At 55.0% G+C, this 26,729-nt stretch overlaps 4 protein-coding genes across 4 annotated transcripts; 1 reads left to right on the forward strand and 3 right to left on the reverse strand.

The window, feature by feature from the left end:
• Window positions 1-6,795: 6,795 nt before the first annotated feature.
• Window positions 6,796-7,728, reverse strand: LOC142004540 (olfactory receptor 10G6-like). Its single transcript, XM_074982184.1, has one exon. The coding sequence runs from the start codon at window positions 7,723-7,725 to the stop codon at window positions 6,796-6,798; it is 930 nt and encodes a 309-aa protein (XP_074838285.1). The 5' UTR covers window positions 7,726-7,728.
• Window positions 7,729-12,445: 4,717 nt separating this feature from the next.
• On the reverse strand, window positions 12,446-13,369 carry LOC142004653 (olfactory receptor 10S1-like). Its single transcript, XM_074982280.1, has one exon. The coding sequence runs from the start codon at window positions 13,367-13,369 to the stop codon at window positions 12,446-12,448; it is 924 nt and encodes a 307-aa protein (XP_074838381.1).
• Window positions 13,370-16,963: 3,594 nt separating this feature from the next.
• On the reverse strand, window positions 16,964-17,899 carry LOC142004541 (olfactory receptor 10G6-like). The gene has a single exon (XM_074982185.1). The coding sequence runs from the start codon at window positions 17,897-17,899 to the stop codon at window positions 16,964-16,966; it is 936 nt and encodes a 311-aa protein (XP_074838286.1).
• A 6,569-nt stretch (window positions 17,900-24,468) lies between these two features.
• LOC142004542 (olfactory receptor 10G6-like) lies at window positions 24,469-25,404 on the forward strand. The gene has a single exon (XM_074982186.1). The coding sequence runs from the start codon at window positions 24,472-24,474 to the stop codon at window positions 25,402-25,404; it is 933 nt and encodes a 310-aa protein (XP_074838287.1). The 5' UTR covers window positions 24,469-24,471.
• Window positions 25,405-26,729: the final 1,325 nt, after the last annotated feature.

Below are 26,729 nucleotides of genomic sequence, written 5' to 3' on the forward strand. Positions count from 1 at the left end.
AGCAGCCAGAGACAGTCCTTCCAACCTGTCCTGGGGGGAAGACCCCGAGGGGTGCCCCTCTGGGGTGTAGCTTTCCCCTCCTCAGGCTGGCTGCCTTCCAGCTCTCCCTTCTCCTCGCCTCTAACTGCCGCCCCCGATTCAAAACCCAGCTCAGCTCCTCCCTGCTCTTTGTTCAGGCAGAGGTGTTATCTGCCAGTTGTAGCCCCAGGGACATCCTTAGCCACTGGGAGCTGCTGCTTGCCTCGGACATCCAGCCTGACTCACACATGCACCCCCCCCACTCCATCACATCAGCCTGGACTGGCTGAGGCCTGAGCAGTGACCTCTCCTGGAACCACACCTGTGTCACTCTGCTGCGGGGCTGTTACCCCAACTCTGACCCTTTGCTGGGGGAGACCAGAGCTTAGGACCCAGCAGGGAAGGGTGGTGGACTTGGTGGTACGATCGGCACAATGGGTGGACACTATCAAGGGGATCTCTGGGACCGAACCTGTCACTTGTTCCCCTAAAGCTGCCATGCTGCCAGCTGTCACTTCTCACAGGGCAGGGATGCTTGTTCCTTGCCCTCTTGCTCTGAAAGCTGGAACCACGTGTGATGGAGTGGGGGGAGGGCATGTGTGAGTCAGGCTGGATGTCTGAGGCAAGCAGCAGCTCCCAGTGGCTAAGGATGACCCTGGGGCTACAACTGGCAGGTGACACCTCTGCCTGAACAAAGAGCAGGGAGGAGCTGAGCTGGGTTTTGAATCGGGGGTGGCAGTTAGAGGCTAGAAAAAAGGGAGAGCTGGAAGGCAGCCAGCCGGAGGAGGGGGAAAGCTACACCCCAGAGGGGCACCCCTCGGGGTCTTCTCCCCAGGACAGGTTGGAAGGACTGTCTCTGGCTGCTACGCTGTCGCTCCTGTGAGAAACTGGGCATCTGTTGCCTAATAAACCTTCTGTTGTACCTGCTGAGTGAGAGTCACTCCTGCCAGCGGACGGGGTGCAGTGCAGGGGGACCCCTGAACCCCATCACACTGGTGTCAGGAGTGGGATGCACTGCACCCATGGATGAGCTCCCAGCAGTGGCTCACTGAGCACCAGAGAAGGAAGGAGTCTCACAAGAGCCAGAGGGGGAACAGAGCCATTCCTGCAGCTGCTGCTGGTGAGTGGATACCCTGGAGATAGCGGGGAGATGGATTATACCCGACTCCTGAAGGCAGAGCTAGCGGGGCTGTGCAGAGAGAGGGGCCTGACCGTGGGGAAGGCGACCAAGGCCCAGCTGATTGCACAGCTGGAAGAGAATGACCGATCGGGGGGGGCAGAGCCTGTCCTGGCAGAAAGTGGCTGGTCAGCCTCAGGAAGCGTTTCGGATTCTCCGACAGGAGCAGGGGCTCGACGCTGTCAGACAGACGCGGTGCCCGCCAGGTCGCGCTCAGCTAGCGGTGGTCCATCGCGGGCAGAGTCCCCCGCTGCAGAGCTGCGACGGCTGGAACTCGAGGTGAAATTAAAGGAACTGGAAGCCCAGGAACGGCAGAGGGAACACGAGCGCCAGGAACGGGAAAGAGAGCGTGAGCACGAGCGCCAGCTACAAGAGAGACAGCGGGAGGAAAGAGAGCGAGAGCGGGAGGAGAAAGAACGAGAACGGAAGGAGAGAGAGCGAGAGCGGGAGCATGAGCGAACCATGGCAGAGGCGAGACGCCAAGAGGCCCCAGCTGCGGTAAGCGGGGAGAGGGCCAGATGGCTTGGGGTGGCCAGTCACTTGGAGACGTGTGTGCTGGCCCAGTGTCAGGACCCAGGGGACATGGACGAGTTCCTTACTGCCTTTGAGCGAGCCTGTGAGTTGCATGAGGTTCCTCCAGATGAGTGGCTCCGGCACCTCACCCCCTTGCTGGGCCAGAAGGTCACAGCGGTGCTCAGCCAGCTGGTGGGGCTGCAGCCTGGGGACTATGAACGGTTCAAACAGGCCCTGCTGCATAAGTTCGGGCTGACTCCGGAGATGTACAAAAAGAAGTTCCAGGAGGCGCAGAAGAGGCCAGAGGAAACCCATGTAGATACAACCGCCCGCCTGAAGCAATACTACCAGAAGTGGGTGTTCGGAATGGGAGCCCAGTCCGTAGAGGACCTGATCGAGCTGGCGGTCGTGGAGCGATTCTACGAGATGTGCGCACCTGACCTGAGGGTGTGGCTCATGGACCGGAAGCCAGGGGACTCACATGATGCAGGGAAACTGGCAGATGACTTCACAAACAGCCGGGCCAGGTTTGAAAGTGAGCCCCACAAAGAGAGGGAGTCTCGGAGAAAGAGGGAGTCCCGGAGGGAGAGGGAGTCCTGGAGAAACCGAGAATCTCAGAGAGACCGGTCCCTAACTGTACGACAGAGGAGACCACCTCTTGGGCAAGCCCAGGAAAGAGGGGCCAGCCACCCACCCCTCAGAGAGCCAAACAGAGCCCAGACAGAGCAGCCGGCCCGAGGGACACAACAAGACCCAGGCTGTTATCGCTGTGGGCGAAAGGGGCATAGAGCAGCCCAGTGCCCCAGGCTCCCAGGCAGGTTGAGCAGGCCGGGGGGTCATGGAGTCAACTGGGTGGGGTCCCAGAAGCCAGAGGGGCTGGCGGCCAAGGCGGGTGGTGCTGACAATGGGCACTCGGATTGGGCCGAGTCTGCCCCACAGACCAGCTCCTCAGGGGGACCAAATGCTCAGAGGTCAGTTTACAGAGTGGGGGCGGCACTACCTCTGTGGAGCAAGTGTCTCAAACACCTCGAAGTAGACGGGAAAAAGGTCACGGGGTTCTGGGACACAGGCGCTGACGTGATGCTGGCCCGACCCGGGGTGGTGGCACCGGGCGGCATGATACCCAATTCCCACCTGACGATAACAGGAATTGATGGGACCCCTTTCAAGGTGCCCATGGCGAGGGTGCCCCTGAAATGGGGGAAGAAGGAAGGCCCCAAGGAAGTGGGCGTGCACAGCCATTTGCCGGCGGATGTACTGATGGGGGCTGACCTGGAGAACTGGCAAGGTGAACGCCCTCGTGCCCTGGTCCTGACCCGTAGCCAAAGAAAACGAGGGGTGCGCTCCCCAGATTCAGGGGTACAGGCCCAGCCAAAGTCACAGGAGCCACAGGGGCCAACCCTGAGAGAAAGGGGGCCCCCAAAAACCAGATCTCACAGGCCAGGGGTGATGGAACCAGGCAGGGATGGGGAAGTAGCATCCGCTCTTGCCCGAGCAGAAGAATTCCAGGCAGAGCAGCAGAGAGACCCCTCCTTGCAGAAGCTGAGGGAACTGGCCAGTCTCAGCCCAGCTCCACAGCTGGGGGAGGGCTGCAGGGAGAGATTCCTGTGGGAAAAGGGATTCCTGTACCGGGAATGGGCTCCCAGACGCAAAGCGGAGCCATGGAAGGTCCAGAGGCAACTGGTGGTTCCCCAAAAGTACCGGCGCAGGCTACTGTACCTAGCCCATGATGTCCCGTTCGCGGGACACCAGGGGATCCACCGCACCAGGAGAAGGTTGTTACAGAACTTTTTCTGGCCAGGGATCTTTGCAGCTGTCCGTCTGTATTGCCTGTCCTGCGATCCCTGCCAGAGGGTGGGGAAGAGCCGGGACAAGGGGAAAGCTGCCCTGAGGCCACTGCCCATCATAGAGGAGCCTTTCCAGAAAGTGGCTATAGACATAGTGGGCCCTTTCAGCAAGGCAACGCGTTCGGGGAAGAAATATATTTTGGTAGTGGTAGATTTTGCCACGCGATACCCAGAAGCAGTGGCCTTAATCTCTATCGACGCTGACACCGTGGCAGATGCACTGCTGTCCATTTTCAGCAGAGTGGGGTTCCCCAAGGAGGTCCTCACAGATCAGGGGTCCAACTTCATGTCGGCCCTACTGCAAAGCTTGTGGGACAAGTGTGGGGTCCGGCACACCTGGGCCACAGCCTACCACCCGCAGACCAATGGGCTGGTGGAGAGGTTCAATGGGACTCTGAAGCAGATGCTGAGAACCTTCATGAATCAATACCCCCATGACTGGGACAAGTACTTACCCCACCTGCTGTTTGCATACAGGGAGGTGCCCCAGGAATCCACGGGGTTCTCCCCGTTTGAGCTGCTGTATGGAAGGAGGGTACGGGGACCCTTGGACTTGCTCAGAGAAGAGTGGGAGGGGACGGCCTCTCCTGAAGGGGAGTCAGTGGTACAGTATGTACTGACCTTCCGGGAAAAACTCACCGAGCTCATGGGCCTGGCCAGGGAGAACCTCTCCATGGCCCAAAGGAAGCAAAAGGTCTGGTATGACCGTAACGCCAGGGCCCGAGCCTATGCCACCGGGGATCAAGTGATGGTCCTTGTACCTGTGCGGCGGAACAAGCTGCAAGCGGCCTGGGATGGGCCCTTCAAGGTCGTCAAACAGCTAAATGACATGAATTATGTGGTGGAACTGTCGAACCGGGCCCACAGCCACCGGGTCTATCATGTGAACATGATGAAACCTTACTGGGACAGGCAGAACTTGGTGCTGGCCGTGTGCAGACACTGGGAGGGGCAGGGGGATGATCCCTTGGTGGATTTACTCACAAGGACTGGAGCCGGCTCCTTGCTGGAGGCTATTCCCCTCTCAGACTAGCTGACCCCTGCCCAGCAGACGGAGATCAAGGAGGTGCTGCATTCGCATCAACAGCTGTTCTCGGACAGACCCGGACGCACTGACCTGGCTGTCCACCGAATAGAGACAGGCACCCACGCCCCTATCAAGTGTGTGCCATTCAGAGCCACAGGGAGGACGGCTCAGGACATAGAGCGGGAGGTTGAAGACATGCTGGCTCTGGGGGTGATCCAACCCTCCTCCAGCCCCTGGGCCTCTCCCGTGGTGTTAGTCCCTAAAAAAGATGGGTCTGTTCGGTTTTGTGTGGACTATCGCAAGCTTAACGCCATCACTGTCTCGGACGCCTACCCCATGCCCAGGCCTGATGAACTTTTAGACAAGCTGGGGGGAGCCCGTTACCTCACCACCATAGACCTCACCAAGGGGTACTGGCAAGTGCCATTAGACCAAGATGCCCGGCTCAGGTCGGCTTTCATCACTCCTGTGGGGCTCTACGAGTTCCTGGTCCTGCCCTTTGGCCTCAAGGGGGCACCCGCTACCTTCCAGCGTCTGGTGGACCAGCTACTGAAAGGGATGGAGAGCTTTGCCCTGGCTTACATGGACGACATTTGCATCTTCAGCCAGACGTGGGAGGACCATGTGTCCCAACTCAGGCAGGTGCTGGACCGACTCCAGAAGGCCGGTCTGACTATCAAGGCAGGGAAATGCAAGGTGGGAATGGCTGAGGTGACCTACCTGGGCCACAAGGTGGGCAGCGGCTGCTTAAAGCCAGAGCCAGCTAAAGTGGAGGCTGTCAGAGATTGGCCAACACCCCAGACTAAGAAACAGGTCCAGGCCTTCATTGGGATGGCGGGGTACTACCGGAGGTTTGTGCCCCACTTTAGCTCCATCACAGCCCCCCTCACGGAGCTGTGTAAAAAGGGAAGGCCTGACAAGGTGGTCTGGACAGAGCAGTGCCAAGAGGCCCTCTGCGCGGTGAAGGAGGCTCTGGTCAGGGCCCCAGTGCTGGCAAATCCAGACTTCAACAAGCCCTTCCTGGTGTTCACCGATGCCTCGGACGTGGGGCTGGGGGCGGTGCTAATGCAGGTGAATGACAAAGGGGAGAAACACCCCATCGTGTACCTGAGTAAGAAGCTGCTGCCCCGGGAGCAGAACTACGCAGCCATAGAGAAGGAATGTCTGGCCATGGTGTGGGCGCTGGGGAAGCTGCAGCCGTACCTGTTTGGACGGCGTTTCACCGTGTGCACCAATCACTCACCCCTGACCTGGCTGCATCACATGAAAGGGGCCAACGCCAAGCTCCTGCGGTGGAGTCTGCTCCTGCAGGACTACGACATGGAGGTGGTCCACGTCAAGGGGAACAACAACACCATAGCCGATGCCCTGTCATGCAGGGAGGGCCCCGAACTTCCCCAGGTCACTGGCTAAGTGACCCCGCTCAGTTCGGTCTGGAAGGGGGGAGAGATGTGATGGAGTGGGGGGAGTGCATGTGTGAGTCAGGCTGGATGTCCGAGGCAAGCAGCAGCTCCCAGTGGCTAAGGATGACCCTGGGGCTACAACTGGCAGGTAACACCTCTGCCTGAACAAAGAGGAGGGAGGAGCCGAGCTGGTTTGTGAATCGGGGGGCGGCAGTTAGGAAGCTGGGGAAAGAGGAGCTGGAAGGCAGCCAGCCTGAGGAGGGGGAAAGCTACACCCCAGAGGGGCACCCCTCGGGGTCTTCTCCCCAGGACAGGTTGGAAGGACTGTCTCTGGCTGCTATGCTGTCACTACTGTGAGAAACTGGGCATCTGTTACCTAATAAACCTTCTGTTGTACCTGCTGAGTGAGAGTCACTCCTGCCAGCGGACGGGGTGCAGTGCAGGGGGACCCCTGAACCCCATCACACCACGCCCCCCCCGAGTCTACTGTCACTCTTCCCAAAGGTCTGAACTTAATCCAGCACTTGTGGTATCCTCTTTCACAGGGACAAGGAGAAGAATGAGCTGTGAGCAGCCAGATTTCACACAGTCCATCAATTTGAAGACAGGCACGTTACAGAGAGAACAAACACAAGTAACGATAAGAAAGGTTGACGCACCTCCTAAGCCTACCAGCTGCCAGCCAGCTTCCACCCAGGCAGACAGCGTCCTTCAGACCCTAGCTAGGACCCAGGAGTCCTGAATCCCCCAAGTCCCTCTCTCCTGGTCAGGTTTCAGACAGCTGCTGCTGTGGGCAGGAGAGGTCACTACTCAGGCCTCAGCCAGCCTCCTCCCCAGTCTTACGAGGGCTTCTTTAATCTCCTTGTTCCTCAGGGTGTAGATGAGGGGGTTCAGGAGCGGGGTCACCGTGGTGTAGAACACAGCCACCACGCCGTCCAAAGTATCCTTGGACCCCGCCCTGAGGTAGATGATGAACAGGGGCACGTAGTAGGTGACCACCACAGTGGTATGTGCCCCGCAGGTGGAGAAGGCCCGGCGCCTGCCCTCGGCGGAGCGGATCCTCAGGATGGCAGAGACGATGTAGACGTAGGACGTCAGGATCAGCAGGAAGCAGGTCAAGGCGAGGAAGCCCACGTCGAGGGCTATCACCAGCTCATTGAGGGCTGTGTTTGCACAGGCCAGCTTCAGCACAGCTGGAATGTCACAGAAGATGGACTCCACCCGGTTGCCAGGGCCGTAGGGCAGCCGGAAGGTGAGCACAGTCTGCATGGTGGAGTTCAGGGCACGCCCTAGCCAGGTCCCCGCGGCCAGGCACAGGCAGGTTCTGTGGTTCATGATGATGCCGTAGCGCAGGGGCTTGCAGATGGCCAGGAAGCGGTCGTAGGCCATGACCGTGTACAGGAAGCACTCGGTGGAGCCCAGGAAGGGGAAGAGGAAGATCTGAGCCACGCAGCCCTCAAAGGAGATGGCCCCACCTCCCGGCAGGAAGCCAGCAGCCACCTTGGGCACCAGCACGGAAGAAACCACCATGTCCAGGAAGGACAAGTGGCAGAGGAACCAGTACATGGGCTTGTGCAGCCGGCGATCCCGGACCACCGCCAGCAGGTTGAGCAGGTTCCCGCAGAGTGTCAACAGGTAGACGAGGGAGAAGAAGAGGAACAAGGGCACCCGCAGCTCTGGGGGGTGTGGAAGCCCCACCAGGACGAAATGGGTGAGCTGGGATTGGTTCCCGCACTCCATTCACTTGGTCTGGGTCTGTGTACAAATGCCAGGTGTTAATGGTTTAACCAAGGGAGAATCATACAGTCGTAGGGGTGGAAGGGACCTCAGGAGGTCATCTAGTCCAGCCCCCTGCCCAAAGCAGGGTCAGCCCCAACTAAATCATCCCAGCCAGGACCTACTAACCGCTAGGTGGAGATTTCATCACCTGTCTCGGGAACACATTCCAGTGCTTCACCATCCTCCTGGTGAAACAGTTTTTCCTAGTACCCAGCCGACACCTCCCCCCTCTGTAAATTGAGATAATTGCTCCTTGTTCTGCTACCCATCACTGAGAACAACCTCCCTCCATCCTCTCTCCCAGCACCTGCTGACCCCTGTTTGCCTCCCAGAGCTGGTGATGAGGCCAGCAGCCCTGCCCTTAAGCTGTGCACAAGGGTGTCCATGAACATGAGAGCCCTGACAGTTGCTGTCTCTACATGGCTGGGTGTGGTGGCTGGTTGTGCTCTAGGCTGGGCTGCCCTGGCCTGGACAGCCCGTGGGGCTGTTCTCACCTGCTCACTGCTGTGCTGTGAGATCTCCCCAAGACGTCACATAGACAGAGGCCTCTCCTGCGTTGTGAGCCAACCTCATCCTGGACAGAATTCAGGGGGGACCTGCTAGTGGAGCTTAGCCCAGAGCTGGCCCTTCGGGGTCCGTGCCCCTGCCTCTGATGCAGCTGGCACAGGCATTGTGGGAGATCTGGCTGGAGGGGCGGCAGGGCTGAGCCAGGCAGGCTGTTGCTCGAGTCCTATGAATAGTCTCCTCTGTTTCATTTCTGCTTCAGCTCTGACACGTCCGTTCTCTGTGCAGCTTCTTATTACCTGGCTCCCTCCCTGCCCTCTCTCCTCAGTTCCCCAGCGCACTTCCCTCCCCTGGGTCATGTACAGCCACGACAGTGTCAGACTGTTGACACTGGCTGTGTTCTTAAGCCCATAAGGAGCCTCTGTCACCAGCTAACTCCAAGGGGGCTCATTAGAATTGCTGTCCTGAGCAGAGCGAAGTGACCGCTGTAATGTGGGGCTTCATCCCACCTAGCGGCACTGAGATGAGAGAGAGAGAGAGAGAGAGAGAGAGAGACAAGTGCATCGGCTCAACAGTCACAGCTCACAGCCAGGTGGATTTTCACACATGCAGCAGAGGCTCATTCATTTAGCTGTAGATGCCCTGGGGGTCTGATCCTGCCCACCGACATCCAGGCTATGCTGGTGTTGCGCTAGCTCCTGGATTTCCTTGGAGAGGAGCCTGTGGCAGCACCAGGCGGTATTACTCACACAGGTTGCATCTGGGGCTCCCTACGGCCATTGCACTAAAGCAGCATTGTTTGCATCGCTGAATGCAGCAATCTCAGACAACTGCCTTCCCCCTCTGAGGCCTGGGCTCGGCGGGGCAGTGCTATATGCAGCGTGAAGTGGGGTACACACTAGCGCAGCGGTGTCCAATGCGTTTGCCACTTGCCACATGTGGCGAATAGGACTCTCGAGCCACACACGGCTCTTGGAGTCGCTAAATGCTAAATGCCTGCGCCCCACCACTTGGTGGGAGAAGCGAGTGGCGGCGGGGTGGCGGCTCTGGCGAGTTGCCGGCATTGAAGTAGAGTGGGGGGGGGGCTGAGGGTGTCTGGCCCTGGGGGGAAGTGATTTATTTAGAGCAGGGGCTGGGGGGGGGCGGGATGTGGCAAACATGGAAAGATGACAACCAAGAGCTTGGCAATCTGTGCATTCCTACCGGACGCCGCTGAACTGGTGCATGCTGTCTGGTGGGAGTCAGCACTGAGCCCAGCCTCCCAGCAAGCATCCGGGCGTGGGGGGGTGGGGGCAGCGCATCGTGTCGCATTGTGGGAGGTTGGTACAGGGACGGAGCAGATGGCCCTGCACTCTCTGCAACAGTGCTGGCCCCCAGCAGCAGGGGGCGCTCCGCTGCAGCGAGTGGTTTTGGGGGGTGGGCCCAGCAGGGGGCGCTCTGCTGCAGCCAGTGGTTTGGGGGGGCAGGGTTTTGGGGAGGTTCAGTAGGGGGCTCTGTGCTGCAGCAAGTGGTTTGGTGTGGCGGGTCCAGCAGGGGGCGCTGCGCTGCGGCGAGTGGTTTTTTGGGGGGGCCAGCAGGGGGCGCTGTGCTGCAGCAAGTGGTTTGGGGGGGTCCAGCAGGGGGCGCTGTGCTTCAGCGAGTGGTTTGGGGGGTCCAGCAGGGAGCGCTCTGCTGCAGCAAGTGGTTTGGGGGGGGCAGGGTTTTGGGGGGGTTCAGTAGGGGGCACTGTGCTCCAGCGAGTGGTTTGGTGTGGGGGGTCCAGCAGGGGGCGCTGCGTTGCGGCGAGTGGTTTTGGGGGGGCCCCAGCAGGGGGCGCTGTGCTGCAGCAAGTGGTTTGGGGGGTGTTCAGCAGGGGGCGCTGTGCTGCAGCAAGTGGTTTGGGGGTGTTCAGCAGGGGGCGCTGTGCTGCAGCGAGTGGTTTTGGGGGGGTTCAGCAGGGGGTGCTGTCTCCTGAGCGCGCAGTGCTGGGGTGGCACGGGGGTCACTAATTAAGGTGTTTGAAATCTCACGATTCTTCTTAGCTGGAGCAGATATTGAACCCACCGTTGCCTGGCTCAGTTCTGGGTGTTACCAACGTTCTCACTAGCAGGTGTACGTGGCCTTGCTTGAGTCTTTAAGGGAAGCGTTTTCCTCGTTTTGGAAAACGAATGAGAGACGGACAGGCCTGCTTTCAATGACTGTATTTTCCGAAAAGGAAGGCGGGAGTGAGGGGAAGCCTCAACCAGTGGTGCTGGTGCACTTCTTGCATTTATTGCCTTTTACATGACCCCACTGGCTGAGTGTCCGAGCGACTCACAAATCTGACAAGGATTTAGCCTCACAACTCTCCAAGGCAGGCAGAAAAATAAAGTGAACGGACCCAACGTGCTATCAATGCAGAATTCAGCGTAGCCACTTGCCGCATCCCGGAGGAGCGTGAGGATGCGCTGGAAACCCTTAATTCTGCCATCACAGAGAACCAGGGGAGTTAATTTCCTTGGCTCTGTCAATCCCAGCCCTGTGCTAGACCCTGAAATAGTTGGTCTCCATGCTCCTGAGACACAGCTGGCGAGGGCAGCATTAGGAAGTGGGGTAAAGGGAGGCAGCCCCCCCAGCTCCCCAAAGAACCCTGCCCCTGCAAGACTTTGGCTCCTGCCTCCCCTTTGCCTAGGAGCAGAGGAATGAGGGACATTTTCTTTACTTATGCATCCCCCTGGCCTGAGAAATGTCAGCACACCAGTAAGTACAGCTTTCACTGAGAACACAAACAAAACCGGAGATCGCGGCTTGGTCTTTAAGAACTGGATGAAAGGTAGATGTGTTTCTACCATCCAGCCAGGCATCACCTACTGTGACTCACTACCCTGGGGTCTCCCAGGAGAGCTGATTTCAGTAGCTGGTCTCTCCTCTACACTCACCCCCCTGCCTTCCATTGGGGAAGCTGCAGCAGGGCCCCCCCCCCACTCCCACCTCAAAACAGTGAGCAAAACTTCTAAGCCAGCCAGGGAAGTAGGAAGACGGGACCAGCTGCTGTCAGGGGAGGGGCACAATTTAAAGGTTCCCACTGCAACAACCCCACTGTCATACCCTGTTCCCCAGGATGTAGCCCAGCCCACCTCCCCTAGGTGGACCCAGACCTACTCCACACTAACACATACCCAGATACCAGGGTCACTCCAAATTCCAGCCAGACAGTGTGCAGGCGCGCACACGCACACGCACACGCACACGCACACGCACACGCGCACACACACACGTCTTCAATCCCCACCAAACCTAACCGCCCACCCCAACCCTCTTCCAGCACAGCTGGCCCCACCCCCTTGCCATGGTGCTTCTGCAGGGGCCCTCTCTCCCAGGGAGAATGGGGAGCCCCTGTCCTGGGGACCCACCTTGACGCAGCTCCCACCAGAGCAGGGGAACTACCTGAGAGAGAATAAGTACCACTGTGCTTCCTGCCCTGGGCTGAGATGCTGGGTTTCCCCTCCTGCACAGCTGGCTGGCTGCAGGTAAAGTCACATGAGACTATTTACATGCACCCCACTCAATGCGTGGCTCAGGGTTAGTTGTGCCAGCGTAGATCGTGTTTTTGAATGGAAAGGTGCTAATGCAGCTATTAAAATGGTTCTTCTTTGGCAGGGGCATTGTACTTGTTGGTTACTTTCCAAAAAATAATGGTCACTGCCTGATTGGATACTTTCCCATGCAGCTGTGCTTTAGCAAATTGGAATACTGACTTGCCCAGCTGTCAGTTGGGTGATATACATCTAGTCCAGTCGACTGCCACCTGGGCAGGACCAAGCACCATCCGTGACATCTATTTGGCCCAGTCCCTGCGAGGAGTGAGTAACTAAGTGCTTTTGAAAATGGTAGATGAGTAAAAAGTATGGAATTTTCTGAAAAACTACTTAAGTGGAAGTCCAAGAGGAACGAAAATAAATTACTTGAGTAAAGTACAAATGCTGGGGAAAACGTACTTGAGTAGTGTAACAAAGTATTTCTACTTAGTTACTTCCAGCTCTGAAGACAACTACCCAGGGGCCTCTGAAATACAGTGGCTAGATAGATTACAAATTTTGTCTGGGGGTCTTAAGAGTCTAGGAAAACCCTGTGCCCTTGAGAGATGGACCTCTTCTGCCCTGAGGTCTCTTTGCAAGTCCCAGGATTTGCCACAATCTCATGCATGCTGAGAAAATCCTTATCCACAAGCCAGTTTCCTCACAGCCTTTTTCATCTCCTTGTTCCTCAGGGTGTATATGAAGGGGTTCAGCAGAGGGGTGACTGCCGTGTAGAACACGGCCACAGCCCCATCTGACGATTGGCTAGAAAAAGGGTGCAGGTATATGAAAATTGAGGGTGCAGAGTAAAACAGCAACAGGATGAGGTGGGCGCTGCAGGTGGAGAAGGCCTGTTGCTTCCCCTCAGATGTGCGGATCTTCAGGATGGCAACAACTATGTAGGCGTAGGAAATGCAGATCAGCAGGAAGCAGACGGCCGCCACTGCCCCGATATTGGCCAGGATGATGACTTGGTTGGCAGCCGTGTCGGCACAGGCCAGCTTCAGCACAGGGGGGATGTCACAGAGGAAGTACTCGACCTGGTTGGGGCCGCAGTAGGGCAGGCGGAAGGTCAGGGTGGTGTGGATCGCGGCATGGACTGAACCGGTGAGCCAGGTGCCGGCTGCCAGCCCCAGGCAGATCCTTCTGCTCATCATTGTGCTGTAGCGCAGGGGGTGGCAGATGGCCAGGAAGCGGTCGTAAGCCATCACCGTGTAGAGGAAGCACTCGGTGCTCCCCAGTAAATGGAAGGTGTAGAGCTGCACCACACAGTCGTGGAAGGAGATGGCCCTGCCCTCAGGCCCCAGCAAGCCAGCCATGATCTTGGGCACAGTGACGGAGGAGAGGCAGGCGTCGAGGACGGAGAGGTGGCCCAGGAAGCAGTACATGGGCAGGTTGTGGAGGTGGGGATTGCAGAGCACAGTCAGCAGCGTGAGGGCGTTACCCAGCAGGGTGAGCAGGTAGATGAGGAGGAAGATGAGGAAGAAGAGGGAAGGCAGCTCTCTGGTGTTCGGAAGTCCCTCCAGGATGAATTCTGTCACCAATGTTTGGTTTCCCAACTCCATCACCAACCAGAGCAGAAGGGCCAAAGTTGTCTCTGGTTTCTCCCCACTACCCTCTATGGCTCCTTTGAGATTTGTCCCACCAGCCAAAGCCCAGGCATTGTTCATCCCCTCTGGCACCTAGCTAGACCCCTTCCCCAGAACTGTGGCTCTCAGTTCCTGTGGCACCACTGGATTCTGAGAGGAACTTGCAAAAGACTGCCGTAGCCACTGTTCTGTGTTTGCACCAAAGCTTGTGCAAAGTGGGCCGAGTGAGGCGTCTGTGGAGAGCTTCTGCCTTGCTGGTCTTGTTGTTATTGCTCCTGTGCGCACATCGGTTTTACAGCTGAAGTTCGAAGTAGTGGCTTTGTACGCGGGTTTGAAATTTTAGTTTCTGAGAGATCTCAATAGAAGGTTTGACAACCTCGTGTGAGCGAAAGGGTTCCTAGTCAGTTGAAGCTGGTCTTGAGAAAGGGCCTTATTTGATTCCACTCACCATCAGAGGAATTTGACTGTGAAGGTGTAGCCCAGCAGGGAGGCAATGGCAGATTGCCGAAAAAGGAATTGGACAGGTGACCTGCTCATGTGACAGGCTCCATCTCGGTTGTGCTTGCACACAGGGAGAACAGTGGATTGCTTTAACAATTTTTAATGTCCTTATCTTCACAACGTCTCTCCAAGGGAGTGAATTAGCATCCCTGCTGTTACAGTAGCGAGCCAAGGTCCGGAACAGCTCAGAGCAACACAGGAAGCCTGTGTCAGAGCAGAGGGCTACCACTGTGCGTATCTCCCTTACATTGATAAAGGAGGCTTTCCTAAGGCTGGGCTGGATGGAGCAGGTTTTGAGGTGGTCTGTACGTTCCTCTGTCCCCAAAGAAGAGCACAATCCCCTGCTCGCATGCACTCACCTCTCTGACCGTGCTGGGATCATGAACAGCGGCTTCGTTGTCTGCTGTGGAAAAGTGCCTGAGTCAGCCAAGTATTTGAGTGAGACTGGCACCTGTGGGACCATTGCCCCAGATGCTCCTGGGATCTAATTATCTGATGGAAATCCAGGTGATGCCTGGCCACTGGTCCCATCTCCATTTGCAGGCCCTGTGAGCAGTGGAGAGCAGGCACCAGATGGGTACTCTTCGCTCCGTGGCTGTCATTAGCTCCCCAGGACTGCCTGGCTCTCAGCTACACGGAGAGCGTTTTCAGATGCCTCTGGCAGCGTCCAAGGTCACAGGGCTTCACTGGGACGTCGAGCATGACCTATCTGTAGAAAACCAGCAGAGGACCGAACGAACAGACCAGGCACTTGGAGAAGATTCCCAGGGCTAAGACTGCTGGGGGGCTGTGGGAAGGGACAAGGCTACCTGCCCCACTAAGGCTGGGGAAGTCCATTGCTAACCCAGTTACTGTCAATCCAGCAGAGTGGCCAGATTCCCATCCCATGTAAATCAGCCACAGCTCCCCTGAAGCCACCACAGGAGCACTGAACTAGACCAGCTGAGCACTGGACCAGTGACACTCCCCCCAGTGAATACCTCCTTCCCCATTTACCGTCTGTGGGTCTGGGAAGGGCTAATCCCCTGGCTCAGATGGGCAGTGACCATGGGGTTTCCTTGCCTTCCTCTGGAGAGTGGGGTGTGCTCACTTGCCAGGATCGTTCGGTTATGTCTCAGAGCATGTCTTCACTGTGGACAGGATTGACGGGCAACGTAGCATTGATGTCTTATTCTCTGTCCCTGTCTTAATGATTCCCAGAGGTATCCTCACTGTGTCAGCTGTTGACTCACCACAGTAAAGATACGGCACGGACCTAAGTACGGCCACTTTGGCTGTGTTACTCACAAAGCTGAAGTTGTGTAACTTAGGTCAATGGCCTCAGAAGTGTACAAAAGGCCTCACTAAATCACTTCCAGACAGGGCAGGGCCTCAGACAGTGCTACACCTTGCTCCTTCCTGTTCCCTGCCCAGATTTACTTGTATGTGCTGAGGGCGGAAAGGCCTTGGTCTAGCTCGGTGTGTTGGGTTTAATGGGAGGACGCTGAGTGGTGGTGGCCCCAGAGGTACAGATGGGCAGACAGGCTGTGGAGATGGTCCCATGTGGCCATAAACTCTATGGCCTTTCAGAACAGATCCATGTCATGTCATGTGCTGGACAGGGTCTCTCTGGTGGTTTGCACAGAGGCCAGGGTGTGTCTGGCAGACACAGAGCGAGGAGACGGGTCTCTGCTCCGAAACGCCCCAGCAGCTGCGTGACTGATGGTGTCTTTGGTGCAGAGTCATTCAGGCTGGAATTTCAAATGGCACAAGGAGCTCTGGACATGAGCCCTCGGTTTCCAGCGGTTCTCCATGTCTGCTCCCTGCTCTGCTCAGGGTTTGCGGTTTGGTTTGGTTTTTCCTTGTCTCAGCTAAGTCGCCCTTTCAGGAGGGGGGGTGGTAGCAGCCATGCATCATGTGACTCCACTTGCTCTTCTTCCCATTGCCCTGCCTGTCAGGGAGCGAGGGGAAAGGACACAGCCTGTGTGCCTGACTCTCACCTCTGTCTGGAGAGGGGAGGGGGCAGAGAGGGAATTCGCAATCTGTGTTTCCCCTCGCTCCCTGATAGTGAGGTGAAGAGGCAGAAAAGCAGGTGGTGTCCCCGTACACACAGCCACTGCCCCATGCCTGCCCACCCGAAAGGGCCCCCGTGTCTCTCAGATGATGGTGGGTCATGGATAGGGACACGGAGAAATTCCCTCCTCTCTAACTTTTCCAAGACTGGTTTTTACTTTTCAGTTTCGAGCTGTTTCAGTGTTTTCCTCATTAGCTCTAATGGGCCCCGTGGTCTTTCCCTGGCTGGACGAGGGATTGGCAGTCTTGTTTCTGTTTCAGGCATGGGAAGATGTCCAGTCCCCACACCCTGCCCAGGCTGTGAGGTGTACTGGGATTTGTGGTGCCCATCGTTATTACATTACTCAGTGTACACAGAGACAGGAATTCAGAAACACAGACTGTATTCCTGCCTCCTCCCGGCTCTGAAGATGAGCACGTGGTGGGCTTTCACACAAAGCCTCACCAGCTGTATGCACTTTACACAATAACATTGGTTGCTACCAGTTGATTCAGTTGCCTATTCTGGGAGTTCAGATCCCCTGTCCTCCCATTCGGTGTCTGGTCCTTCCTGTCTCCTTCCACCCCACTCTCACCCTGAGAACCTCCTCCCAGGTCTTGGGATTGAATCTAGGAATCCCCATTCCCAGCCACTCCTCCCCCATATCTAACCTAGAGGTTCACAGCCCTGAATACAATCCAAGACTCCTCACTCCCAGCCCTGTCTTCTCTAACCATTCCACAGGTAGCCCAAATGTTTGCAGAATTAGGCAAAGGAAGCAGGAGTCCAGGGTTTTAGCCCCAGGCCTCAGCCTCGAGATTCCTGACTCCCAGCCCTCCTGCTCCAAGCGCATAACCTGCTCCTTTCACAGAGTCAGGAACAGAAGCAAAAAATCCTGATTTCCTCCAGCTCTTCCTTCTCATGGCCCCCAGCCCTGACCCCCAGAAAAGAGGCAGAACAAAGGAGTCCTAATATCTGTCTCCAAGCTGATCTCTGTCTGTCCCCTGCAGGTCCTGCCAGAGGAGGAGAATCATGGCTCAGGTCCCAGCAGTTTTCTGATGCCCTACCAGTCTCATCAGGGCAGCTTTCATCTCCTGGTTCCTCAGGGTGTAGATGAGGGGGTTCAGAAACGGGGTCACCGTGGTGTAGAACACAGCCACCACGCTGTCGAGAGGGTGCTGGGAGCCTGGCCTGAAGTAGGTGAAGGTCAGGGGCACACAGTAGATGAATACGACGGTGACATGAGCCACACAGGTGGAGAAGGCCCGGTGCCTACCCTGGAAGGAGCGTATCCTCAGGATGGCCGAGATGATGCAGACATAGGATGTCAGGATCAGGAGGAATAAGGTGATGGCCAGGAAGCCGATATTCCCAAATGCCACCATTTCATTGAGTGCTGTGTCCCCGCAGGCCAGCTTCAGCACAGCTAGGACGTCACAGAAGATGTAGCCTACCCAGATGTCACGGCCATAGTGCAGTCGTAAGGTGAGCAAGGTCTGTATGGTGGAGTGTATGGAGCCCACAAGCCAGGTCCCCGCGGCCAGGCACAGGCAGGCTCTGCGGTTCATAATGACGCCGTAGCGCAGGGGGTTGTAGATGGCCAGGACACGGTCGTAGGCCATGACCGTGTAGAGGAGACACTCGGTGCAACCGAGGAAGTGGAAGAAGAAGAGCTGAGCCACGCAGCCCTGGAAGGAGATGTCCCCACCGCCTGGCAGAAATGTGGCCACCACCTTGGGCACCACCACGGAGGAGACCGCCACGTCTATGAAGGACAAGTGGCAGAGGAACCAGTACATGGGCTTGTGGAGATGGCGATCCAGGACCACCGCCAGCAGGACAAGCAGGTTCCCGCAGAGCGTCAACAGGTAGATGAGGAGGAAGAAGAGGAACAAGGGCACCCGCAGTGCTGGGGGGTACGGGAGCCCCACCAGGATAAAATGAGTTAGTTGGGACCGGTTCCCGCACTCCATTCTATCTGTTTGTGTGTAGGCAGGTGAAACCGAGAGGTCAGGGATGAATGAGCAGAGACACCATGAATGACATTTGCTGGGATGTTTGGGATAGAACTCGCCCACGTGCAGGGGAAGAATCAAGACCAGAAGTCCTGACTCCCGGCCTCTGCTGCCTATTAGACCCTGCTCCAGTCTAAGAACCGGGAGCTGAATTCAGGAGTCCTGTTAACCAGCCACCCGACCGTCCCTGCTCTAACCACTGGACCCCACTTACCTCCCAGAGCTGGAAGTACAACCCAGGAATCCTGCCTCTCTCCCTAGCCCCGTCTTCCTACATCTCACTCACCTCACAGCAGAGAAGAAAATCCAGAAACCCGACCCCAGCCCCCGTCTTACCCTCTAGACCCCATTCCCCTTCCAGAGCTGGGAGGGCAGCCCTCCAACTCAGAGTCCTCACCCCTCGTGCCCTCTCCCCAGAGTCAAACCTCCTGAAGCCCCAACATGACAAGGGGAAACCCTTCTAAAGCCTCCTCCCAATGACTTCAGTGGCCAGTCCCCATGCTGGCCCCATGGTGCAGGTTGGATTTCAGCCCTGGGGCACCAAGGAGTGGATGGGTCAGGCTCAACTGATAAGTGAATTGGGATAGGAAGAAACTCCTGGTATGGGAAGCGATTGCTGGCACTGTCCACTCAGGAGGTGTTTGTCCCTTCCTGGGCTGCCCATTTGGGCCCCCATTAAGTAAGAAGTGGCTGTTCCAGGGTATAAAGGACTCACTGGCCATTGGAGGTGGGACTTTCCACCAGTGTGGGACCTGGCCCCATGGTGAAGAAGAGCAGCAGAGAGAGACTGATGTGGGTGACAGACCAGCCCGTTGGGTGCCTGTCTGGATACAGTTACCTAGCGTGCATCCAAGCTGCAATGCTGTGACTTGGACTTCAAGGATTTCCCACTTGCTCTCTTCTATTCTCTGAGATCTCCCTCAAATCCCCCTGATCAAACATTTCGGGCTTTGGCTGCAGAGGGATGCAAACTTCAATCTGGCAAGAGCTCAGGAGAAAAGTCTCCTATTGGAGACCATCCCAGAGTTTCCTCCTTCAGGGCCCCTGCCCCTGCCTTCAGCTCTGGCGTCTCCTTTCTTGCTGCTGCTTCTTATAGCCTGAGTGCACTCCTCTGTGCTGTCACCTCTTCCCTCTTGTGTTTTTCTCTTCCCACCTCCAAACCACTCACATCTGTGCTGATATGAAGCTGTTGGCATTTGTTTTATTTTCGGTGACTAATGAGGTCCCCCACTGGCAAATCCCGATGGTCCTCATTAGACGTGGTCAAAGGAAGGAGACAGGGCGTTGACTGAGCAATTAAAGGAAACCGTGGAGTGGAAAAGGGTGGTACTACAAGGAACGGTGTTTGGCTCAGTAAGGTGAGGGGGGGCATCTCCCCTCACACCCCGTGCTGATCACAATGGTCCGGCATGGCGCCGGGGGTCTGTTTTCTGGGAGTGGGAGGAGGGGTCAGCACGCTGTGTTTCTGAGCCCAAGGTGGCATTCGCAGCGGGGGGCAGGGGGCGATGCTGCATTGCAGGAATCAAAGCGGCGAGTCGGCCAGGTGGTGCTCTCCGCTATGAGTCAGAGCTGACCACAATACAACAGTGTGGTGCTAGGGGGCGCTGTTCTTCAGGGCAGTGGAGGAGGGGCCTCTAGAGATGGAGCTGTCCACCAGCCGCAGTACTGAACCCGACCCGATGCCCCGACGCATTGCTATGGCACGCTGTGCTGCAGGGAGCAAGGCCAGGCCTCAGTATTGCAGAGACTCATCCACCTCCCACACCAGTAACCTCTTCCCTTCTCCACCCCACACTCCCCACCATGAGTAGGTAGCTTGTCCCCTTCCCTGTCGCACCCTGCTTTTCCCTGGGTACCAATACTTCATTTTTCCTTCTTACCTGCACACCATGTCCACCCACACACCACTTCCTTCCCTCCCGCGCTCCACATAGCTTTGCAAACACACACACCAATTCCCCATCCCTTCTGTACCCCACTCTCCCACACACAAACACCAGGTTACCCTCCCTATTGCACCTCACATTCCTCCACACACACACACACACACACACACTCCACTCTGTCTTGCACACCTAGTCTCTCTACTCACACACACAACGGTTCCTTTCCCTCCTGCACCTTTCCCCCACAAACTTTTGCTGCCCTCTCAATTGATTTTGGAGCCAAAAAATAAAATAAAATACTGTGACTGGTGTTTTTGCTGTTATTTTTCATAACTCGAAATTTAGCTGCCAGGATATAAAATGTGCTTTAGAGAAACTCAAAGAAATTCCAACTTGCAGAACAGCTGGCCTTCATTTTAGTCCTCAATTGGAGTAAAGCCATAGAGTTCACCCAGAGGAGCTGCCCTATTTCAAAATGGTCACTCTCACCCTCACTTCAGCAAGAAGGAAACTGGTAATGAAACACTTTTTAGGTTACTTCACACATCCTGTGGCGTAAGCCCTGCTGAAAACAATGGGACATGGAGGACCACAGATGGGGTCAGATATTTCCTGCGGCTGATCAAGAACAACGGTACACAGCAGTCTTTTTGGATGAGGGCTATTCTACATGGACATCTCTATAGTAGCCTGTTGTTCATCAGACCCTTCCAAAATAGAAATTTTCCCTTAGGAAAAATAATGTGGAGGATGACCATTAATGCTAATTAAAGTCTTTGACTGTAGCTAAGACAGATGATTTCAGTGAATTCTGACCATGAAAGAAGTTTGACATCTCTTAGTTATTCTGACATATTGTTATTAAGATCCTTCAGCTCCATCAGCCAAAGAAATGAACATAAAAACACGAGAATGACCACACTGAACCAGACCAAAGGTCCATCTAGCCCCGTGTCCTGTCTTCTGACTGAGGCCAGTACTGGGTGCTGCACAGGGAACGAACAGAAGAGGGAATCATCAAGCAGTCCATCCCGTCACCCATTCCCAGGTTCTGACACAGACTAGAGACACTCTCTCTACCGTTCCTGGCTAATGGCCATCAATGGACCTTTCTTCCATGGATGTAGCTCATTTTTTTTGGAACCCTATTATGGTCTTGGCCTTCACAACATCCTCTGTGAAGGAGTTCCACAGGCTGATTGTAAATTGCGATCTGACACTGGGAGTTTAATATTAAATAGACCCATTTTCATCCATCAACAAATTAACCGATTTATTTGTAAATCATCTGGAAAGTCATTCTGTGCCCAGAGAGTAAAACCCATAATATATGACTACTGTGTGATTTAAGAGACGCAGCTCCAGCTATATGAATTGAGTAGTTGGAGCCTTCCTATCTTACACTGATTTTCTATGATGTCCCCACAGCAGGAGGTCAATAGGAGATATTCTTCCATCAACTTCCCTTGCTCCTCACAACTGTGAGGAATACCAGGATTGATAGGGCGTCTTGAGAATACAGTTTATTAGGTCCTTCTTAGACATGCTAAATCAAACTGGAAGATCAACCTTGGAAGGGTTGACCATCCAGTAAGTGTAAAAAAGCCCTTAAAAGCTTCCAATGATGGAGTTGCCAAGACCCTTATAGTTTAAAAACATTTCCTAATCTCTAACCCAAATCTCACTTACTGCAGATTAAACCCATGACATGTTCCCAGCCTTCTGCGGACACAGAAAACAAGTTGCCCTTTATAACAGTCCTTAATGTATCTGAAGACTCTTATCTGGTCTCTCCTCAGTCTCTTTATTCCACTGTTCAGTATTTTTAAATCTTTCCTCTCCAGTTAGGTTTTTGAACCCTTTGATTAATTTTGTTGCTCTCCTCCGGACTCACTCCAATTTCTCCTCAGCTTTCCTGAAGTCTGAAGCTCAAAGCTGGGCACAATATCCCAGCTGCGATTTTTACCACCTGTGTATAGAGTAGGAGAGAGACCTCCCATGTCTAACACATGACACATCTGTAATACCCCAGTAGAATATTAGCCTTTTTTGAAACTGACTTATAGCCTTCTCGTGAAGTGGCAATGTTTGCAGAGGACACAAAGCTGCTCAAAAAGGTTATGTCCAAGGAAGACTGCAAAGAATTACAAAGGGGTTTCATAAAATGAGGCAAGAGGTTTAAAATGAACAAAAGGCAGTATTTCTTCTCACAATGCACAGTCAACCTGTGGAACTCCTTGTCAGAGGATGTTGTGAAGGGCAAAAGTGTAGCTAGGTTAAGAAAGAGCTGGACACATTCCTGAAGACCATCAATACCTATTAGGAAAGATTGTCATAGACGCAACCCTAAGTTTTAAAGGGGGTCAAAAATCTTCAGTTTAACACTGTCAAACCACACAGGTTTTCTGTGAGAGGGAGCGAGTCGAAATGACTGCATTTTGAAGCTGTAGTGAACGTACACTCAGACTGTTTCAAAGAGAAGGAAATGGTGGAAAGAGAGGACAACAATGGGAAATTATTTAAAAGCTTTTTCTTCATTGTCCCAAACTGAATGTGTTTTCAGCTATTTAGTTCACAAAATATTTTGAGATTTCCACTTTTCATCTCAACTCATAACAGAAACAAGATCAAAATGTCAAGAGTGTCCACAGGCGGGTAAGATCATCTCTGGCCCAGCCCTGCTTTGAAAGCCAACCTGCTCACCCATTGTCTGATACGAATACCCCTTGTGGGTCATGCCTTGCAGCCAAGAGTCAACGGGAATTTTCACAGTGTCAAACGCCACAGGGACAGTAACTCTAATGGCACCTTGGTGACCTCCAGCAGCGTGGGATACAGCCGGCTTAACATTAGAGTTGCCTCTAGAACTAGGACGTCATTACGAAGTGAGCCAGGAAATGAAGGGTTAAAGATTGGCTTGGGCCAAAAATGGCCCTGAGACTTCCAAACAGGGTGATTGGTCCCCTCCAGCTCTGCACTCTCGGGGCACAGGGCCCCCTTCTGGATCCCTGCAAAACCGCTCGCTGCCTGCTGCCACGGGCCAGTAATGCTCAGAGAACACAGGGCCACCCACCGAGCCCCGGCACCATCCTCCTTGCTGGGACGCTCGCTGGGAGGCTGGGCTCCATGCTGACTCCAAGCAGACTGCATGTGTGAGCATGCAGCCCCCTTCCCTCTGCCACACAGCACTGCCCAGCCGAGCCCAGCGCCCACAGGGGCAGAGCAGTTTTCTGTGAGATCGCTGCAAGAGCTAGTGTAACACCAGCACAGCCTGGATGTCAGTGGGCAGGATCAGACCCCGGGACATCTACAGCTAAATGCATGAGCCTCTGCTGCACGCGTGAAAATCCACCTGGCTCTTAGCTGAGACTGTGGAGCAGATGCACTTGTCTCTCTCTCTCCCTGTCATTTCAGTGCTGCTAGGTGGGATGAAGCCCCATGTTAACGCTGGTCACTTTGATCTGCCTGGAACAACAATTCTAATAAGGCCCATTGGAGTTAGCCAGTGACAGGGGCTCCTTATGGGCTTAAGAACACAGCCAATGTCAACAGTCTGACACTATCATGGCTGTACATGACCCAGGGGAGGGAAGTGCACTGGGGAACTGAGGAGAGAGGGCAGGGAGGGAGCCAGGTAATAAGAAGCTGCACAGAGAACAGACATGTCAGAGCTGAAGCAGAAATGAAACAGAGGAGACTATTCATAGGACTTGAGGAACGGCCCCTCTAGCCAGCTCTGCTACAATGCCTGTGCCAGCAGCATCAGAGGCAGGGGCATGGACCCCAAACGGCCAGCTCTGGGCTAAGCTCTACTAGCAGGTTCCCGCTGAAGTCCGTCTGGTCAGAGGTTGGCTTCCCATATGGGACTAGATCTCTGTCTGTGAGAAGTCTTGGGGAGACCTCACGGCACTGCATGCTGTCCAGGGCAGTCAGCCCAGCTTAGCACATGACCGGCTGCTGCACCCAGCCACGTAGACACAGTGACTCTTAGACCTGCCATGTCAGAGGAGACCCTTCCATGCAGCTGGTCTGATCTCTGGGGCACCACCCAGTGCGGAGTCCCGTGACTCACACCCGACTAATGCCTACTTCCACAAGAGCTGCTGTGAGTCGAGGAGCTCAGAGCCAGTGAATGGCCAAAAGTCCTTCCCGTGGGTCTGCTACAATGGCTGAGCACCCTCACGCATATTAACATGGGCTTTGTTTCCGACTGGGACAGATCTCTGTCCAGCTCTGGATGCCTGATCCTGATGAGGGCTAGGAGTGCAGTCAAGTGGAGTGGAGTGAGGCAGACGGGGCAGGGCTGCTGGGTTCATTGATAGAGCTGGGAGGTAAATGGGGGTCAGTGGGGGCTGGGAGTCTGCACCTTTGGGCTACTTTCCCAACTGGAGGATGGCGTGTGGGGACTCTTGGATGACAGCAGGTCAGGCTGGGAGTCAGAAGGCTGGACCCTATCCCCAGATGTGGGACAGCAGCACAGTCCCTTAGACCAGTGCAGGGGGGAGCAGAGTCACTCACTCCTGAGTGTGATTCTGGCTTCTGCATACATGTGAGTTTTAGCTCAAATCGCCCTGCAAAGATCACCCTTTGATTTTCCCTTGGTTGATAATTAGCTCCCTGCGTTCAGGCACAGGGACCGAGCAAATGGAGTGCGGGAACCGCTCCCAGACGACCCATTTCATCCTGGTGGGGCTCCCGTACTCCCTAGAGCAGCGGGTCCCCTTGTTCCTCTTCTTCCTTCTTGTCTACCTGTTGACACTGTGCGGAAACCTCCTCATCCTGCTGGCTGTGGTCTGGGATCGCCGGCTGCACAAGCCCATGTACTGGTTTCTCTGCCACTTGTCCTTCATAGACACGATGGTGTCCTCAGTGTTGGTGCCCAAGGTGGCAGCCTGCTTCCTACCGGGTGGTGGGACCATCTCCTACAATGGCTGCGTGGCCCAGCTCTTCTTCTTCCACTTCCTGGGCTGCACCGAGTGCTTCCTCTACACGGTCATGGCCTACGACCGCTTCCTGGCCATCTGCAAGCCCCTGCACTACAATGTCATTATGAACCGCAGAACCTGCCTGTGCCTGGCCATGGGGACCTGGCTAGGGGGTGCCCTGAACTCCACCATGCAGACTGTGCTCACCTTCCAGCTGCCCTACGGCTCTAGCAACCGGGTGGAGTCCATCTTCTGTGACATTCCAGCTGTGCTGAAGCTGGCCTGTGTGGATACGGTGCTCTATGACCTGGTGATCTCCCTTGATGTGGGCTTCCTGGCCAGCACCTGCTTTCTGCTTATCCTGACGTCCTACGTCTACATTGTCTTGGCCATCCTGAGGATCCGCTCTGCCGAGGGCAGGCGCCGGGCCTTCTCCACCTGCGGGGCACATATCACCGCAGTGGTGACCTACTATGTGCCCCCATTCATCATCTACCTCAGGGCGGGGTCCAAGGATACTTTGGACGGTGTGGTGGCTGTGTTCTACACCACGGTGACCCCACTCCTGAACCCCCTCATCTACACCCTGAGGAACAAGGAGATTAAAGAAGCCCTCATAAGACTGGGAGGAAGAAGACTGGCTAAGGCCTGAGCAGTGACCTCTGCTGGCACTGCCTGAGACCTGAACAGGGGGGCTTGGGGGATTCAGGGCTCCTGGGTCCTAGCTAGGGTCTGAAGGATGCCGTCTGACTGAGTGGCAGCTGGGTGGCACCTGGTAGGGTTAGGAGGTGTGTCGCCCTCTCTTACTATTACTAGTATTTATTCTCTCTGTAATGTGCCTGTCTTCAAATTAATGGACTGCGTGAAATCTGGCTGCTCAGTGCTCATTCTTCTCCTTGTCCCTGTGAAGGAGGATACCACAAGTGCTGGATTAAGATCAGAGCCATAGGAAGAGTGACAGTAGATTGGATGGGGGGTGGGGGGGTTCCAGCTTGCAGGGCTAGGGGTTGGAGGAACAAGGTTCCCTGCCCTGACAGATGGAAGCATGTGAGCTAAGGGGGCACTGGTACAGCTTCAGTCACAGAGGTCCCCTAGTGACCACCATCTGATGGGGTTGCTCATACCAACAAGTCCACTTGTCTGCCCTCTGGGGAGCCCCCTCACCCTGTCCTGCTGAGCCAGAAGCTCTGGTCTCCCCCATCAAAGGTACATAGTTGGGGTAACAGACCCCCAGCAGAACAACACAGATGTTGAACCAGCTCAGCTCTGGGAGGACTCCATTATAGGGATTTGACAGCACCCAGAAGCAGGTCCTCAGAAGGGAACAAACCCCCAGATAACTGTATCTTACTCTGTACACATTTTTACACACAGAAAGTTTAAGGTTCACTCTCTTTACCAATGAAAGAAAGATAAGTACAGTTGTGCCCCCCCCAACAATTATTTACACTGGGCTTGATAATGAACAAAAATGTTTTTCTGAAACACAAGAAAGTGGTTTTAAGTTCTTGGAAGTGAAAACTGTCAGGTCAAAGTAAGTTACTAAGACAAAATACTCTGGCTAATCTTAATACTCAAAGAGAGATTACTACAGGTCATAATGCTCTCCCTGTCCTTATTCCAGTTCAAATCCTTTCAGACAGAGCTGATTTTTTCTCTGCCATGGGTATAACAGCTTCTAGTCTTCGGAGTTCTCTGTTTTCAGGGTTCTTTATGTGTATCTTCTTCAGGTGGGCCAGACAATTTCAAAAGCCAGATGAAGAGAAGGTGGATTCTTTCCACATTCCTTAAACAGAATTTCTCAAGGTTCTCTCCAACCCCATGGAAATATGCCAGATTCAAGGTGGATCCCAGTACAAGATGACGTGGTAACAGGTCTTTGTGGGACTAACCACAGTTTGGACTTACAGAAAAAAAACCCATTGGACAGATCATTGCTTTGAGCACCATGAAACCCTTAAGTACCACTAATGGATG

Source organism: Carettochelys insculpta, chromosome 32 (assembly GCF_033958435.1).
Source record: "Carettochelys insculpta isolate YL-2023 chromosome 32, ASM3395843v1, whole genome shotgun sequence".
Lineage (NCBI taxonomy): Eukaryota > Metazoa > Chordata > Testudines > Carettochelyidae > Carettochelys > Carettochelys insculpta.

What these genes read in the sequence shown, in the direction of transcription:
- LOC142004542 (XM_074982186.1), top strand. Translation starts at nt 24,472, where the DNA reads ATGGAGTGCGGGAACCGCTCCCAGACGACCCATTTCATCCTGGTGGGG.
- LOC142004653 (XM_074982280.1), bottom strand. Translation starts at nt 13,369, where the DNA reads ATGGAGTTGGGAAACCAAACATTGGTGACAGAATTCATCCTGGAGGGA.
- LOC142004541 (XM_074982185.1), bottom strand. Translation starts at nt 17,899, where the DNA reads ATGGAGTGCGGGAACCGGTCCCAACTAACTCATTTTATCCTGGTGGGG.
- LOC142004540 (XM_074982184.1), bottom strand. Translation starts at nt 7,725, where the DNA reads ATGGAGTGCGGGAACCAATCCCAGCTCACCCATTTCGTCCTGGTGGGG.